The sequence below is a fragment of the Eurosta solidaginis genome, chromosome 3 (assembly GCF_040869045.1).
Source record: "Eurosta solidaginis isolate ZX-2024a chromosome 3, ASM4086904v1, whole genome shotgun sequence".
NCBI classification, from domain to species: domain Eukaryota; kingdom Metazoa; phylum Arthropoda; class Insecta; order Diptera; family Tephritidae; genus Eurosta; species Eurosta solidaginis.
This window is the reverse complement of record NC_090321.1, coordinates 181,192,702-181,211,052: the sequence shown is the minus strand read 5'-3', so window position 1 is coordinate 181,211,052 and position 18,351 is coordinate 181,192,702. Positions and strand designations below refer to the sequence as shown.

At 37.7% G+C, this 18,351-nt stretch overlaps 1 protein-coding gene and 1 long non-coding RNA gene across 6 annotated transcripts in view; one reads left to right on the top strand and one right to left on the bottom strand.

Moving 5' to 3' along the window:
• Positions 1-433: 433 nt before the first annotated feature.
• Positions 434-18,351, bottom strand: part of LOC137244709 (PHD finger protein rhinoceros-like) — a 30,041-nt gene continuing 12,123 nt past the window's right edge. For 2 of the 4 annotated variants that reach the window (XM_067774125.1, XM_067774128.1), the window contains 8 exons: positions 11,102-11,296; positions 10,836-11,041; positions 10,557-10,722; positions 9,792-10,319; positions 7,107-8,099; positions 3,642-3,874; positions 3,303-3,576; positions 434-623 (listed from right to left, as the gene is read on the bottom strand). In XM_067774125.1, the coding sequence (XP_067630226.1) occupies positions 10,942-11,041; positions 11,102-11,296 (295 nt within the window). In that variant the 3' untranslated portion in view covers positions 434-623; positions 3,303-3,576; positions 3,642-3,874; ... (2 more) ...; positions 10,557-10,722; positions 10,836-10,941. Of the gene's footprint in view, positions 624-3,302; positions 3,577-3,641; positions 3,875-7,106; positions 8,100-9,791; positions 10,320-10,452; positions 10,723-10,835; positions 11,042-11,101; positions 11,297-18,351 lie in introns of those variants that run through there. The other 2 variants (XM_067774129.1, XM_067774126.1) reach the window with 2 other exon arrangements.
• On the top strand, positions 7,379-13,183 carry LOC137244710 (uncharacterized). 2 transcript variants are annotated; one of them, XR_010951167.1, is made up of 4 exons: positions 7,379-7,778; positions 11,705-11,795; positions 11,934-12,089; positions 12,149-13,183. It is a non-coding gene; the product is annotated as an uncharacterized lncRNA (long non-coding RNA). The 2 variants fall into 2 exon arrangements; XR_010951168.1 differs by lacking the exon at positions 7,379-7,778 and adding an exon at positions 7,855-7,929.

The window sequence follows — 18,351 nt, the reverse complement described above, 5'->3', positions numbered from 1 at the left end:
GAATTCCGGTCCTCTATTCCCGATTATGGCCGAACAGATACAAATTTCGACGGTTACATAGCGGAATTTCTATTCAATAGAAAGAATACCAATATGGGGGACCGCATTCACTATTTATTCAAACACATCGGGGTTGTGTATGCTCCAAGCGGCACTTAAGGCGCTAGGAATTCCCGCCGCGGTCATGGTCCCTAAGCAACCTTAGCATGGTGAGTAAAAAGTATATATGTAAAAAAAGATGTCAAATTTATTATTCTTTCAGATATATGCAGACATTTATTGGTCCTTTCGAGAGGTCGCAAAAGGCCCTTATCAGGGCCACCAAAAATTAACAAAGAGATTAAATTTAACTAATTGATATTACTTTCGTCCTTTCGGGACGTCATAAGAGGCCCTTATCAGGGCCACCAAAAAATAAAAAAAAGAGCAAAAATTTATTTTTAATAACTGATCTAAAATTTTATTTTTTCTTGAGCGAACACGGTCACGAGGACGTCCACTGAAATGTGAATTGTTCGAATAATGCGATTCACCAAAATGTGATTCGTTGTTGGCGTTACGATAAAGTGGAGAGCGGCCCTCTATCCAAGTTGAAGAAGTACGTAAAATTTTGGATATGCTATCTAACGAAAGACAATACATTAATTTATAATGTAAGATAGTAATTTATAATGTAAGACAGATAGTAGCTCTATATCATGTTTAAAATTAGAAGAGTTTCAGATTTCAGATCATGAAACGATTAAATTCAAAATCAAATTACATAAGCTATTTCAGATGAGAACAATAACTTCCTGGGAAAATTATACAAGCGACAGCCTTGTTAATGAATTACGACAGCTTAACTACACTGACTTTGAAAATCTGAGCATCGAAAATAAGGCAACATTCCTATGTAATACGCTATCAAGCGCAGTGACCACCCTGACATACTCTAAAGAAGCCAGTGTCAAACTTATGAACAAGTGGTATGATTTTGAGCTGGCTAACTTAAATAAACGTAAGCTAAATCTTTACAAGATCAGCCTATCCACTGGAGAATGGTGTGAATATTATATTGCGAAACGCCAATATAAACGGCTAATTAAGATAAAAAAAGCCAAGTACATGGAAAACAAAATCAACCATAGTGATTAGTAAGGTCATGTGGAAAAACTTGAAAAATTCCATAAGCATGGTTAAAAAAAATAATGGTATTAAAAAAATTAAAATAAACGACCAACTCTACACAGAGGAAAATGAAATAGCGCAGTCTTTGAATGACTATTTCATTGATAGTATATTGGAGATTAGCATGAATATTCCTACTTCTTTTAGTAATGAAGGTACTATAGATGAGCAAAATGGCCGTAATGTTTTTAAGTTTCAGAAAGTTTCCACTTCAGAGATAGTTGATATAGTAAGTAAGTTTAAAAATAAAATTGGAGGGAAGAAACTTGTGTCGGAAGGAGTCGTTAAAGATTCCATAACGTATACAGGTTTTTCTATTCTCAGCTTGTTAATGAGAGCTTAGATAAAGGTCTCGTTCCTAGTTTATGGAAATCTTCTATAGTTGTGCCATTAGAAAAAGTGAAAAATACCATCAAAGCTGAGGAGATAAGACCTATTAACACGTTACAATGTGATGAAAAAATTTTGGAAACAGTGGTAAAAAATCAGCTGGTAAAATATTTAGAAGATAATGTAATTATTATACCTCAACAATCTGGTTTTCGAAAAAAACATTCATGTGAAAGTGCTTTGAATTTGGTTTTAGCTAACTGGAAAGAAGACTTAAGCAGGAAAAAACACATATTAGCTGTGTTTTTGGATTTAAAGCGTGCATTCGAGACGATCGACCAAAAATTAATGCTGAAAAAGCTTTCTTGCATTGGCGTTTCTGGTATAGAACTAAAATGGTTTCAAGACTTCCTAATTAACAGATACCAAAGAACAGTGATTGGAACGTCCGTATCGGATAAAAGGGAGGTACCTGTTGGTCTACCTCAAGGGTCTGTGCTGGCACCCATAATGTTCAATATATATATTAATGATATAACTAGCTCCATTAAGCACTGTGAAATAAAATTGTTTGCTGATGATACATTGCTGATGATAAGTGGGAACAATATTACTGAAATATATGCTAAGCTACAAGAAGATCTTAACAACGTATATGGTTGGTTATGCGTAAACAGATTAAAAGTGAATGTCAATAAAACGAAATTTATGGTTATATCTAGACGCAATTTTCAAAACAATGAGCTACAAAACTTAAATATAAATAACGAACTAATTGAAAAAGTCAGCATTATAAAATACTTGGGAATAAAAATAGATGATAAGCTGAATTTCAACGAGCACGTGGATTATACGGTAGGAAAAATAGCGAAAAAGTTATATTTTACACAACGAACCTGCAAATATTTAAATAGAAGGTATAAAATCATCGTCTACAGATCTATAATCGAACCTAATTTTATTTATAGCCCAACTATATTTTTCATCTTGCGAGATAGTCAGATATACAAGCTACAAAAGCAACAGAACCGCGCTATGAGATTCATTCTCAAAAAACGGTATGACACACCTATCAGAGACATGCTATGCTCTCTTAATTGGCTTAGCATTAGACAGCAACTTTTTTATTATACCATAAAATTTATTAAAAACATAATAGAAGGAACTTTGCCTGCGTACTTGAGGACTAACATAAAATATGTAAAAGATGTGCACTCTGTAAATACTCGTAATAAAAATGATTTTAATCTGCCGGCTTATAAAACTGAAGCAGACAAATGTAATCTGTATTATAAAGGTCTTAAATCATATAACGAACTACCGATTGATATTAAATCATGTCATTCCAATAAATTTAAACAAAAATTGTACAATTATTGCAGAACACTACCAATTTAGTGCTGGACAGGCGGACTTCCATAGCATCGATAGAAGTGCAGCGAAACTATACTGCTGTGTAGCGCCAAGACTTCCAAGCTCTTGTGCGCATACAAAAAAGGTTGCCGAAGCACATACTGAAACGCATCACTCGATTAACTCAGTGCATCGCCGTGCAGATGTTGCCTTCGCGCTTTACTAACATGCGTAAAATGCCTACATATTACATAATCACAACGCTTTGTTCGCATGATCTGGAAGTCTCCCATCCATAGTACTCCAAGGTAGGACATAGATGTAACTATTCTAGATTGCATAGTCCAGAAGATAATTATAAACATGTAAAAGAGATTTAAGTTAGGCTTAGGAAAGCCGTACTAAATAAATACATTATACATTATAAATTGGTATTTCTGAATGCATACTACCGAAATCCTGAACTCCCTCCATTATGTGGAGTACTCTCAGCTCACTGTGTAAATGGTGTTCTGTGGACATAAGAAGACAGCCCGTGCATAAGATTTGTTTATGATAATGAAAATAGTTATATTAATAAATAATAAAAGCACCACCAGCGCTACTTTGATTTTCAATGATAACGCTTATAGGATTTGGCATCTGATCGGGATCTAAACGGCGTTGGGCTTGAGCATACTGTTGCGGCTGTTGATACATACCAGTACCAGGTGCAGGTGGTTGCTAAAGAAAATAATATAAAAAGAATCATCAGCAATATTTGAAATATATTAGTTGTATTAGCATACATTATAACCAGGACGTCCGGGTAATGGAGGTTGACCCGGCATGGGTGGCCGACTGGGCATTGGCGCCTGTCGAGGTTGTGTTGGTGGCATAATTTGACCCATGTAACCGCGCTGCCCAAGGCAGTCGGTTCTATGTACTTCCTAGAGTTCCTAGCAGGAATGTAATATATTTGTAATTTTTCCATATTCACACGTTTCTCGTTTTCGAGATTTTTTACAATTTTCTAGTTTTCCTAAAAAAGAGATGGAACAAATTTATTTGAGTTTCAGAAATTAATAAATAAACATAAAGGCAGTACAAGAGTTTTGTGCATTTGATATTGGAAACGTAGCAATAGCAATTATAAGCTACGGATTGTGAGCAGCTTTTTTCATTTCAAAATTTTTTTTTCACATTTTGTTTTGTATTGGCTGGTGCTGATTTGTTGTTGTTGTTGTTGTAGCAATGCTCGCCCCAACGCTACGAGTACTGTTCTATGGTGGGGATATTGATTCAAATCGCAATTTATCTGGGTGCTAACGGCATTTAGCGCGGAGGTAGTGCTATGGAGTTTTCTGAAGCCATGCTGATGAGGGGCTAGCTGCAAATGTGCTTGGAAATGAGGGAGCAAAATGGCTTCAAGCGTCTTTGCCACTGGCGATAGGAGAGATATCGGACGATATGACTCACCTACGTTAGCTGGTTTCCCAGGCTTTAGTAGCGGGACCACCTTGGCCATTTTCCATTTCTCGGGTATGACAAAGGTGGAAAGAGACAGGTTGAAGACATGCGCTAAATATTTGAAACCCTCTTTCCCTAGGTTTTTAAGCATCGGCATGGCTATGCCGTCTGGGCCCACTGCTTTGGATGGTTTAGCGCGACCAATGGCGTCCTCAACCTCTCTAGCGGTGATGGTAATTGGTGACGCGCTGAGTTTGTGTTTATGTGCACGTCTATTGGCTCTCCGTCTATCTTTGTCGACCGTAGGATGCATTATATATTGTCGGCAGAAAGCGCTCGCGCATTTTTTCGCATCGGACAGCACCTTATCGCCAAAGGCGATGGAAACTTTGTCTTTGTGCTTAGTCGGATTCGATAGGGACTTTACGGTGGACCAAAGTTTACCTACACCGGTAGAGAGGTTACAACCTCTTAGGTGCTCTTCCCATTTCGCCCGCTTGTGTTCGTCCACAAGCAATCTGATGCGTTGGTTTATATCCCTTATTTGGGGGTCGCCTGGATCAAGCTGTCTTATAAGGTCGCGTTCCCTCGCTAAGCTCGCGGCCTCCGCCGGGAAGTGGGGCCGGATTTCGGGAATTCTCCCGGCGGGAATGAAATGTGCCGAGGCGGATTCAATGACCTTACGGAAGGCACGCTCCCCTTGGCGGGCATCAGTCGGGATAGGGAGGGCAGCAAAGCTGCTGTCTGTTGCAGATTTATATTCTTCCCACTTTCCTTTTTTGAAGTTTATGAAAGTGCGTTTTTCGGTGACGATGAAGTCGGCGGTACGCTCGAACGAAATAAGTATGGGCAGGTGGTCGGATGCCAATGTTACCATCGGCTGCCAGTTGACGCAGTTTACGAGTTCTGCGCTCACGATTGAGATATCTGGCGAGCTATGACAGCTTCCTACCATACGTGTGGGGGCGTCTCCGTTAATTGTGCAGAACGTCGTTTCGTCTATTTGATCCGCCAACATCTCACCCCTACTGTCCGCCCGCAAGTTTGAATGCCATAGGTCGTGATGGGCATTGAAATCGCCTAAGATAATGCGATTGTTGCCAGTGAGTAAGGCCTCGATATTAGGGCGGTATCCACTGGGGCAACAGGTGACAGGAGGGATGTAGATGTTGATGATTTCTAGATTTGCATCGCCTGACCGGACAGATAGGCCTTGACGTTCTAAGACATTGTCACTGCGGTCGATGCCAGGATCAAATATATGATATTGCACAGAGTGGTGTATAATAAACGCGAGGCCGCCTCCATTTCCGCTCTCGCGGTCTTTCCTGTGGACATTATAACCAGAGCAGGTCTGCAATGCAGATCTTGCTGTGAGTTTAGTCTCTTGAATCGCAGCAATGCGGATGTTGTGCCGCTTCATGAAATCGACTATCTCCGTAATCTTCCCAGTTAGTCCATTACAGTTGAACTGCAGAATTCTGAAGTGCATGAGGGGTGACGCCGCCACTCTAGGGGTAAGTGAGGGGTGACTACGCCTAGGTTGTGGAAGGCCAGGACGCAATTGCTGTTGTGGCCTTGGGACTGGGCGCCCTTGGGCAAGCATTGGGGTACCCGGATGATTTGGGTTTGCGACCTGGCAACATGGCGCGATGAAACCCGTCGAGGGGTTGCCGTCGCGGAGACCAGAACATCTAGGAAAGTGGCACCACCCAAGGCAGGAGCTGCATTGAGCGGATGTCGCAAACCTATATATTCTGTGCTGGCAGACGGTGCAAACGGAGGCAGGGACTAAGAGTCTGTTTCCCTGACCTGCACGATTGCTGCCAGAAAAGAGGGGAGGAGAAGAAGACGGGGGCAGGGGCTGATGCTCAGCATTGCTACCAGCTCTACTACGAAGGTAGTAGTTATGAGTGGTATCAGCTGTTTGAGTTGTTGGCGCCGTGGGGCGCGAGCAGCAGCGGGTACTTGTTGTGGCTTGCTGAGCAGCGAAGCTGCTGGAATGTAGTGGGGATACGCTTAGGCGTAGACTACGGGACGCCCTTGGGCGTGAGCAGCAAGGAGCCACAAAAGATTTATAAAAGTTACGTGGACGTCGGGTTTTGGGATCAAGCCCAGAACAACCTGTCCGATGCAACCATCCCTTGCACGAGACACACTGAACAGAGTATGACCGTCCTAAAAAGATTCTTTTCTGGCAAATGCAGCAAAACCATTTCTCAGGACCGGGGTGAGGAGACGGACCCGGATTGGGTTCGATACCTTCCCGGAGTAAGAGAATATGTAGCAGTCCTGCTGCAAGGAGCTGCTGGGAGGATGACAATTTGTGGGAGGGACGAAACAAATTAAATGGGGTCACACTGAAATGACAGTCCTTGGTCGGGAAAAATCCCGAGTCGCTCCGGTACATAGAACCGACTGCCTTGGGAAGCGTTTGGTGCTGATTTGCTATTCAATGTTGAAAAAATAAACTACGGTTTTTGATGTAGCGTATTTGCCATTACGTAGCAAATGCATATCCATATAATTTTTTGTCGTTTTGTGTAAAAGTACTACACCAGTTTGCAAATACTATGATGCTAGACCATTTGCACAAAGTCTGAACTCCCCTATAGTAAAATAGCATGGTAACAAACGAATGATCTTTATAAAGTATTGGAAACATAATATGTACATACAAAAATTGCAAGTCTTTCTGTTTGCAACTGTAATAAATGTATTCCTATATAATTATTTAAGCTAAAATAGTACGTATTACGTTTTTACAAAATTTTTGTTTTTGTAATAAATACTTCCTTACGTACTAGCCACTTGCCGTTGATGAATATTTTAGGGATTTCGCGACATCCTTTCCCATATTTAGTGCGGGGACACCACTATTTCGGCGTCAAGTCATACTAGACTGTTTTATTGATATTTGCTAGCAATATATATTTCCGACCATATTATATGATTGTGGAAATCCGTGTATTAGCCTTTGTGTTCTAATTTTTTTAATGACTTCCAGTTTGTCTTATATGACTGCGCTGACATTCGCTGGCAAGCTTGTGTACGATGTGTCCCCAAATGCATTCTCTAAATTCGGGTTGGTTCTAAGTTTTCGCAGTGAATATGTTCGTGTTGTATATATTGTGATTAATCATCACTTTTGAGTGTACATATGTACCTATTTTTTTTATATACATTATTTGCAGCTATGTTCTATACTATATAAATAAATAAATAAATCGTGTCAAGTTTCGTCATCAACGACTCAACGCATTCGAGGCTACCATCAGTTATAAGCACGTGACGCACATCGCTGCATTGCACTAGTATCATCCCACAGAAACCGGTACCAGCGCCTAACTCTAATACACATTTTCCCTTTTACTATATCCGCATTATGTGCAAGATAATCAGCTAAGGCAATCGATGCTTGCCAACTAATTAGCCCCGTGGTGCTTTCTGCTACGAAGCTTTTGAATTCACGCAAGGTAAGTGACACATCCAGCGCTGATTGTTGGAAATGTTTGTAAGCGTATTTTAGCAGTTGATTCAGCTATTTCGTTAGTTCTATTTGTAGCGTGTTTTTGTTTATCTCTTCAAAATTATTCATGTTCGCGTTCTAACTTCTTATAATCAAATGTAAGAGTTTCTATTTGTGTTTCTAAGGCTCGTTTTTCCATGTTAATAACGTCACTCTTTTTAACTTCACCCGTCATTTCATTGATTTGCAATTTTAGGCGTTCATTTTCAGTATATAACTCCGTATTTTGTTGTTTCTCTCGATTTTAACTTTTAGTGGAATCGGCATGCTGTTGAAGAGATAAAATTTTAATTAAAAAATGTACATATATCATTCATTCAAAAAAAGTTCTGCCAAAGTAAAAAATTTTATTTAAAAAAATATTTAGCAAAGTTCTATGTTTAACGAAAATACAACAAAGTATAACTGCAACAAAAGATTTAGAATTTATTTGTCTTCTAACTAATTAATAAATTTCAGTAGCTACTTGTATGTATGTATGTATGTATGTATTTATTTGAAAATTTGTTCCTAGCACAACAATTTTGACAAATTATTTAACAGTGCTAGTCATGAATAGCATGAGCTATAAAAATTTAAAATTTATAATAATAATAAATTAGATTAATCAAATTAAATTAAATATAACAGATAATAGTGAAATATTTATGTATGTAAATGTAAATCTTAAAACTTAAGAAAAGTAATTAATAAATATTAAAAGACAGCAGTAGTGATGATAACCTTTGGCTGGTTATAGATCGAATAGTATTTAACAAATAAAGGAAGAAGACACAGAGAAAGGAAAAGGACTTAGAAATGAACATTTTAACAACAACAATTTGTGATCCAGTTTAAGAGTCGTTAAAAAATGATGTTAGCTCTTTTTTGAAGTGCAGAGCATTACTTAAATATAGATAGTCAGGTTCCTTCGTGTGTATCAATTTATGGAGGAAGGACAGTGTTTTGACTTTTAAAAGATTTTCGAAAGAAATGTTTAGCAACCTTTCAGCATGTTGTGATACGTGGTCAAGTCTTTTCAACCCATAAACATATCTAGCAATGTTGTTGTAAACAACATTTAGTTTGTTCTTGCACAGATAGTCACAGTTTGAGTAAATCACACAACCATGGGTAGCGTAGGTATTAAGTACGCTGTAGCCAGAAGTAGTCGTATGTGCAAAGGCGTGAAATACTGTGTTAATCATAGTGTACGAAGCATTCCATACACTTTTCCAACCGTTATAAAAATATGGTCTTTCCATGTCAATGTTTTGTTAAAAATTACACCCAAGTTTTTCGCTGTATCTACGTATTCTATAACGGAATTGTCGAACACTACATTCTCTAAATCATTAGTGGGAAAAGACCTTCTATGAATAACAATACATTTTGACTTATTCGGGTTTATACATAAGCCATTCATATTAGCCCATGAAAATATTTGATTCAAATCGTGGTTTAAGTTACTTATGCACAAGCTAGTTTGATCACGAGGACAACACGTAAACAATTGCACATCATCAGCGTAGATATGAACATTACAATAATTAAGGACATCGGGTAAGTCATTGATATACAGAACAAATAACAGAGGACCCAGGATAGAGCCTTGAGGGACGCCTCTTAAAACATGTAGGAAGTCAGACTTTTCACCATCAATACATACTGCTTGAGTCCTATCGCCAAGATATGATCTTATAAGGGCAACTGCATGACCAGAGAAGTTAAATAAGTTTACCAGCTTCCTACAGAGCAGAGTGTGGTCTACAGAATCAAAAGCTTTAGAGTGGTCAAGAAGTGTTAAGAAGGCAATGTAACTTTCATCCACTCGCTCACGAATTTCTTCTGTCACTTCTTTTAGTTTATTTTTTATTTTTGTATAGTAAGATAAAATGCTAAGTAATATTTCAAAATCTGGAAAAAGCCGCCTCAACAGACTTCGTTGAAAAAGAAAATTTTCACGTAAACAATAACTTACCTGTAATCGTTGCGCCCGTGCTTCATTCATCATCATTCTTCAGAACTCATATCTGATTTTCGACTCTTACGTCGTCGGAAATCGTCCTCATCATTAGCTGCTCCATGTGTTGTATTATGTTTGTTTGTGTTACTGCTATGAGCACCACCGCTACCTTCCCTTTTGCCTTTACTAACGCTATGTTTTTGACAGTAGGAACGCAATTTAACACATCAAGACCATGTTGAAATGCGCTAACTACATGATAGGCGGTTTTACATGTATTCACGGAACATTGTATACAAGCACCGACTCGTGCTCGACACAAAATACAAACGAGTGCCCAACGACTCGATGGAATGCTCGATATTTTTGTTATTGGTTCCATGCGATCAACACAACCGATGCTTAGTTCGAGTATCCATAGAGCGCAGGAAACATGTGCCCAATGTTTGCCTGATTTGGTTGATTTCATGGCGCCAGCCTTATTTGGGCAGAGCAAACAGTCTGGATTAATACCCATTCAACATGTCCGACAGAGCCATTGTCCTGGTATAAAAGAAAACAATATTTTGTTTAAATTTAGTGATTGTTCAATTAATATAAAATACTTTTGATAATTAGATTTTTTTTAAGTGAACATTCGTAAGAGGCGAAAATCATTTATAGGTGGGATATGAAGTTAATTTTCACATTTAACAACTATTACTAAACGCTTTCATATCTTTGTTCTTTTGATTAGGTTCAAATATGTATTTTTTATTTAAAAGTAAAACAAAAACAAACCTGATGTAATCGCTGTAATACCCTAACATGCCTGATTTACACAAATATTGCAATTTTCACAGAAAACCATTTCATTTGCTTCTTCTGAGTCTGGTGATCGACACACATCGCATATAACATTTTCATCATAATCAATGCCAAGGCCTTCCTCATTCTTCAGGATCACCTGTATTTGTTTCCAACATCGTATTTGTACATATATAAAAATATATTTCTTTCAGTACTATGTTATGTATAGATTTGTCTATACACAAATTAAACAGAAAAGTAACAGCGTACCTCCAGTTCTTCGATGACGCGCTCAAATTGCGTTTCCGTTATGGAATAAGCACCATATTGCTTACGATCGGAATTGAGTAATTGCAGCCATGATTCATCGACCGGGTCATTGTCGTAGGCACATGTATTTTCCGCTTGCGAAACCACATTTGTTAGACAATGCAAATCGCTCGTCTTTGGTTATACGCAGGAAGCGATTTTTGGAGCTAATATTACAAAAAAGTATTAAGCATATTAAACTTGAGTGATTAACATGTAGAACTTACAGTTTAAAGTCATGCGAATGCGGCATAATTGGTTCTGATAGCACATAAACGGTTGGCTCTGGCAAAGAGTCAGGATTGACAGGCACCTGCACGCCCTTCTCCCACTCTTGCTTCCATTGATCATTTACAATGAGATACTCGTAATTAGCCAAAGGCTCTGAATCCGGCACTTTCATTGCACTTATGACATCCTTTCTGTAAGTGAAAGAGAAAACAAATTCAAATTTTAAACTTATATGTATCGCTAAACCATATTAAACTTAATTAAACCATATTAAACTTAATTAAATTAAACAACTTTGTAAAAGAATAACATTTATTCAGTTATAATCTTCCTTGTTAACAAGGCATCTTAGTTACGATATTTCTATTAGGATATCCCACCCCCGCTTCAGAAGTGACACAACTGAAAAAAATCAATTTCTGGTATTAAGGCATTTTTGAATGGTATAAGTTTAGTCCCATACGCTAGAAAACCGACACAACCTAAATGCTCAAAGCTTTCCGACCCCAAGTGACAATTTTGAACTTTGGTATTTAGCTCTAGCAAAACGTCCTGAAACGACACATTTATTATTGTATCATTTTTAAAAAATTTTTCAGCCAATTAATTCGAGTTGGGTCATTTCTGATAAAATTATTTAGTGGAATAATTTTGGATTACTTTCGAAAAATCCTTAAACCACAGCCAAAGGTAAGTTTCTTTTTCTGTTTCCCCTATTGATTAAAATATATATGATAATAGTCTTTTTACAATTTAACAGCTAATAACTGGCAAACATTTATATCGTTTAATCAATTGAGAAAAATACTTAATTTGTTTACTTTGTAGCAATGTCTGAAAGTCGCGCAAAAAACGTGCTGGATATTTTGCCCAAGCAATGTCAGGAGATTGAGCAGAACAATAAACAAATTGTGAATGTTCTTTTAGCGGAGAAAATTACTAATGATGTAGATGTATCCACTTTACTAGATTTTCCGGAAATAAGTAAGTAAAGTTAATTATTTATTTTTTTATAGCTCAACCTAATTCAGTAAGTTTTGTAGATGCAGTGTCTTCATCCGAAACAAGTACTTTGCCTAGTTTTGCTGCACCTCTAAGTCTTCATCTTAAAGATAGCAAAAAAGAAGATATTCTATCACTCCTACATGCTAATCACATTAACAAGTTTTATGCTGACTTTTATGAATATCTATAGTGGCTCTAATATATAAAATACTATTTATTAAATATCACAGCTAATAATCTAAAATAAGATACCAGTTTGTTCTTAGTATTATACATGTTTAAAACTTATGTATTTATTCAATGTATATTCAATGCACTAAAATGTATACCAGTTATGTACTTCTAGAAGAATGGTCACCATTTAGTTGAATAATTATTGGCGCCACTTCACACGTATTATTATTCTCTTTCGTCTTTAGTTGTCGCAAAAAGATACTTCGCAAACAAACGCTCATGCGCAGAATGTTTTCATGTTTTAATATTAACAATTTATTTTGTTTAAATATTTCCTTAGACTCAAGCAATAAAGTAGTATTTATATGACACATTTACGAATTACTTTTTGTGTGTTAACAGACATGCGTGCATACGTCCTACCTCATTGATTTTTCATCAACAACTAAACCACCACCAATAAGATGATTTTAGTTCTACTCACACAGCCACAGTTTGAAATTTGGTTATCCCTGTTCTAGAAGTTACTTCAAATATAAATATGTTTCAAAAAATATTATATTGTTTTCCTTTTACGGTGCGTTACAATATTTTTTGTGAATATAAAAATAAAGTTAAAGTGACACCACTAAAAATAATGTAAATTTTATAACCAAATCATAAACGACACAACTCATCAAAAAAATAGTTAAAACATTTTCTGGAAAAATTATTTCTAAAATTATGCTAAATATTCTACTAAAGGTAACGATAAACGCAAAGCAACTTGAATTTAAAAAGTCTGGTAACTTTGGAAACAAAACAAATTATGTATCAAATTGAACCGTCTCTAAATCAATGTTGTTGTAGCGATAAGGTTGCTCCCCGAAGGCTTTGGGGAGTGTTATCGATGTAATGGTCCTTTGCCGGATACAGATCCGGTACGCTCCGGTACCACAGCACCATTAAAGTGCTAGCCCGACCATCTCTGGAACGATTTATGTGGCCATATTAAACCTTCAGGTCATCCCCTCCCTCCTCACCCCCAAGTTCCATGAGGAGTTTGGGGTCGCCAGAGCCTCGTCTGTTAGTTAAACAGGATTCGCCGCGGATAGGTGAGGTTGACAATTGGGTTTGGAGAAGCGATATATTGCGCTGGCAACCTGAAGGGTTGCGTTACACAGCCCCTTGAATCTGGTATTTTAGTCGCCTCTTACGACAGGCATACCTACCGCGGGAATATTCTGACCCCCTAACCCGCTGGGGTTCTCTAAATCAATATTGTTGTTTTTCTACTTATGTCACTTCTGAAGCGGGAGTGCGATATGTTGATATGTAATTTTTTGTGCAAAGCATCGGATCTACTCGGCCGAATGTCAAAGATATGTCTTTTGCTTATATCAATACGTTCTATTAGCAAAAACCCAGTTTTTTTAAGCCTAATTTCAAAAGCAACGAATATTGATAATGATTTTTTGCATGGACCTGAGGAGACAATAAAAACATCAAACAAAAATGTATGTTTACATGAATCCGAAATCGTAAAGTTTTCGTGGTGACACTGATAAAGTTTCATCTTCAAAAAGTCTTCCAACAATACCACCAACTCTGTATCAAAGTCCAGATTATTTAAACGACTTCGTGATTGTCATGACGAGCCATTTCCTGACTGGTTAGTGTGGAGTGCCAGTAGCAATGCTTTGTATTGCCTACCATGTCGTCTGTTAAGCACCAATACTTTAAGTCGACCTAAAATTTGTTGCCCTGGCGGATATTCGAAATTCTAGGTATGGAAGAAGCTATACGATAAACTGCCATCACACGAAAATACTCAACATCACATTAAATTAGATTAGATTGATATTTACTATTATGTTTACATATTTTTTGATTTCACAATAAATTTTAAATATCACAAATTCATTTTCATTTCACAGACGTGTATGCTATATATATATATATTAAGTAATAAAAAGTATACATATTATGTAATAAAATGTAATAAAAAAGTATTTTAGCCTCAAATAACATCTATGCATAAATGTTAAATTCAATGATGATCTTTACAAAACCTTATTCAAAAAAGAAGGCTGCAATTGATACACTTATCAACAATGACCACCTAATAACTGAAACTCCAAAGTGGAAAGAAATTGTATATAGAATTTTGGACACTATTTTATTTTTGGGTGAAAAAGGTCTAATTTTCAAGGCGAAGGTGAACGAAACGATGAACATTTTTTGGGCATCTAAGGTCTCATAAGCCATTATGATCCGATACTTAGACATCATTTGGAGAAAGTTAGGATTTCACAACAGCAGCACAAACGTTTACAAGTTCATTATCTTTCCCCAGACATTCAGAACGAGTTTACAGAAATTTGTGCAAAACACCTAAGGGAAACTATATTAGATCACGCAAGAAAGCCAAGTAACAAATTTTTCAATTCAAGAACGGTTTTTGAATTTCGTGAATTGTAACCAAAAAACTGGTCAGAAACTGATCTAATTTTCCATACTTGATTGAAGATTGTCGATAACGGCGCCAATATGAAAGGAGCTTACAACGGAGAACTACGTCACATTCTCGACAAATCCGAAAATCCAGAGCCGTAATAAAATCCTCAAATCCCTTACTGGCAGTACCTGAGGAAAAGATAAAGAAACGCTCGTTACTACATACAAGCAATTGGCCAGCCGTTTACGTGCTACGCGTAACCCATATGGTCACCAAGCCTAAAAACTACCCACTGGAAGAAGTTACAGGCCTGCCCAAATACTGCTCAAAGAATCGCCACGGGCTGCCTTCTTATGTCCCCAGAACACCATCTACATAATGAGGCGAGAATACTCCCCATCAGTGAGAAAAATGAGATGCTAACCAAACAGTTCCTGTTGAATACCCAGAAACCTGGGCATCCAAACAGACATCTGATTGATGAGCCAACACCGCCTAGGGGCTTAAGGAGTCATCTCCGTAAGCATTTTGAGGAAATACGGCACCTGAAAACCCAGCCGTATGAAGCAAAAAAACACAAGCAGGTCCTTGGCGAACTCCACAAACAGGTGTAGGCCCTCTTTGTCAGGAATTGCCCGGTGAATCCAGTACTCAAAGAAAAGTACCCAAAACTTGTGGAGGAGAAACGCATACTCCACAGGGAAACGCGTGTCACTCTTGCTCAACTTCGTTCTGGATACTGTAACAGGTTAAACTCTTACCTATCCAGAATCAACCCCGACATACAAAATGTATGCCACGCTTGCAATGTGTCCCCACATGACACCAACCATCTCTTTAATTGTAATGTGGAACCAACGCCTCTAACACCCCTTTCATTATGGTTCACCCCTGTTGAAACAGTAAGTTTCCTTGGACCCCCGTTAGAGGATATTGATGACAATTTGTGATAGGGCGAAACACTGCTACAACAACAACAAAAGTTGTTTGAAATTAACATTAGCACATTTCACACCTATTATAAAATCACAGACTGCTCAACACTAAATATATATGTGGTTCGCATACCCCCTGGGAACAGTTACCTTTTATTTATTTTGAATCATTGTAACTATAAGTAATTCTATTAATTTTTCTGTACACCGTAATCCATCAGAAATGAAGGTACTGACACTCGTCGTTAGTAATAATTGTGTGCCAGCCCTAATAGTCACTGGATGCGAAACGACACCCCCATTGGTAACGGTAGGCTAAAAATCCCAAATCGTTTAACTTTTCGGGACATCGAACATACCATCACAAAATTTGACGGTGAAAATAAAGCATATAGCGTGCACGACTTTCTTCGCAATTTTGATAGAGTCATGCAGATGGTAAATGCAGACGACATTTTTAAGTACACTTGCTTGTGCAATTCTCTTTGCGGTGACGCTAAACTTTTACTGTATAGAGACGTTCTAAATTACGAAGATTTAAAATCGCTTTTGGTTAAAGAATTTGGTCGGGTGGTGAGCCGTCACGAAGTATACAAAGCGTTGGCCACTCATAAATGGGATAAAAAAAGCAGCATTCGCCGATATGTGTTGGAAATGGAAAACATCGCTGCTCGTTGTGACTATGTCGACGAATTTGAACTGATCAACTTTATAGTTGATGACCTCCAAGACAGGTCCCCGGAAATATATATCCTCATATACGCAAGGACGATGAAAGAATTCAAACAATCGCTTGACCTATACGAGCGTCGTCGCCCATATCGCCCATCTATATACGACAACGTTCAAAAACCGAAACCATCAAAATCAAATACGCCAAAGAACGATGAAACTGATGCAGCAGAAATACGCTGCTTCAATTGCACCCATATGGGACACTTTCAGAGTAAATGTCCATACGAAAAAAGGCCGGTAGGAAGTTGTTTCCGTTGCTGGAAGATGGGCCATGACCACCGCAGTTGTACTAACTCAAAAAAGGTACTAAACTTGAAGAAAACCGTTGCTGCAGTCGGGACCGACACTGAAGATGGGGATGAAGAACGTTGCTACCGAATTTTAGGATCTATGAATATGGTAAGTGTCGCCTATGTAACAAAACAAGTTAAGTGCAAAAGATTTATGGATTGTTTATCTCTCTTTGATACTGGCACTCCAACTAGCTTTGTTCGCAAGTCCGCCGTGCCATTTGATGTGAGCTGTGTCGCCAAGCAGTCAAAATATCGAGGATTGGGAAATAACAAATTAATAATTTTTGGAAAAATTAAATGCGAAATAAAATTTAAAAATAAAATAGATGAATTTGTTTTAAATGTGGTGCCTGATGAAGAAAATAATGATATGCCATTCTTATTTCTGTGCGCTTAACTTGAATAATATACCTAGTCTTAGGGGTGAAAAGAGGCATTCAGAATTAGAAATCTCTGTACCAAATAGCAGTATACGGGTAGAAGATGTTGAGCTCGAAGAAATAAACGTAGTGTCTCATGAGGCTTGCAGTGATGGGTTATGCCCACTTGATCAAAATTTTAGTGAGAATATTTTTAATAAACAGGCCTCCTGCATATCTGAAATTAATATAAATCAAGAATTAGAAGAAAATAGTACTGATGTATTGAGAAAGACCTTATAAGATAACTATTTGAGGCCAATAAATATCGAACAGTATGATTACGAGATGAAAATAAGGTTAGTTGAGGATAAACCATTCCATGCGTTGCCAAGGCGACTTTCTCATTATGAAAAAGCTGAACTTAGAAAGATAACGGATGAATTATTGGAAAAGAGTATCATTAGGCCAAGCGATTCACCATATGCCTCTGCGGTTGTATTAGTAAAAAAAAGAATGGCGAAATTCGTAAATGTGTTGATTACCGACCGCTGAATAAATTAACAGTTCGGAACAATTTTCCGCTCCCCTTGATCGAAGACTGCCTCGACTATCTAGGCGGAAAAAAATTTTTCTCAACACTAGACCTAAAAAACGGGTTCTTCCATGTTAAAATGGCCCCAGATTTCATTAAATATACATCTTTTGTAACGCCTTATGGTCAATTTGAATATATGCGTATGCCGTTTGGGTTAAAAAACGCCTCCGCTGTATTCCAGCGATATGTCCACAACATTTTCAAAGATTTGGTTGACGATGGATCGATAATGATATATATGGATGATTTAATTGTAGCCACGGTAGAATTCCAAACCCACGTTAAGATCCTCGGCAAAGTACTTAGAAGAATGAAGGAAACAAATTTAGAACTTAGGCTAAATAAATGTATGTTCGGGTTTAATACTCTCGAATATTTAGGCTATTCAGTCAGTTCGGATGGCATTCGCCCCAGCGATGCGCACATAGAAGCAATCAAAAAATATAGGCTCCCGAAAAATTGTAAAGAACTTAAGACCTGCTTAGGCCTCTTCTCATACTTCAGAAGGTTTATTCCGAATTTCGCTAAAATAGCTGGACCATTACAAAAACTGACACGAGATAGTGTTAAATTCGAACTGTCAGAAGACTGTTTACGAGCCTTTAAGGAACTTAAAATAAAACTGTCGTCCGCCCCAGTGCTTGCAATATACGATCCGAAGAAACAAACTGAGTTGCACTGCGATGCAAGTTCAGCAGGTTTCGGTTCGG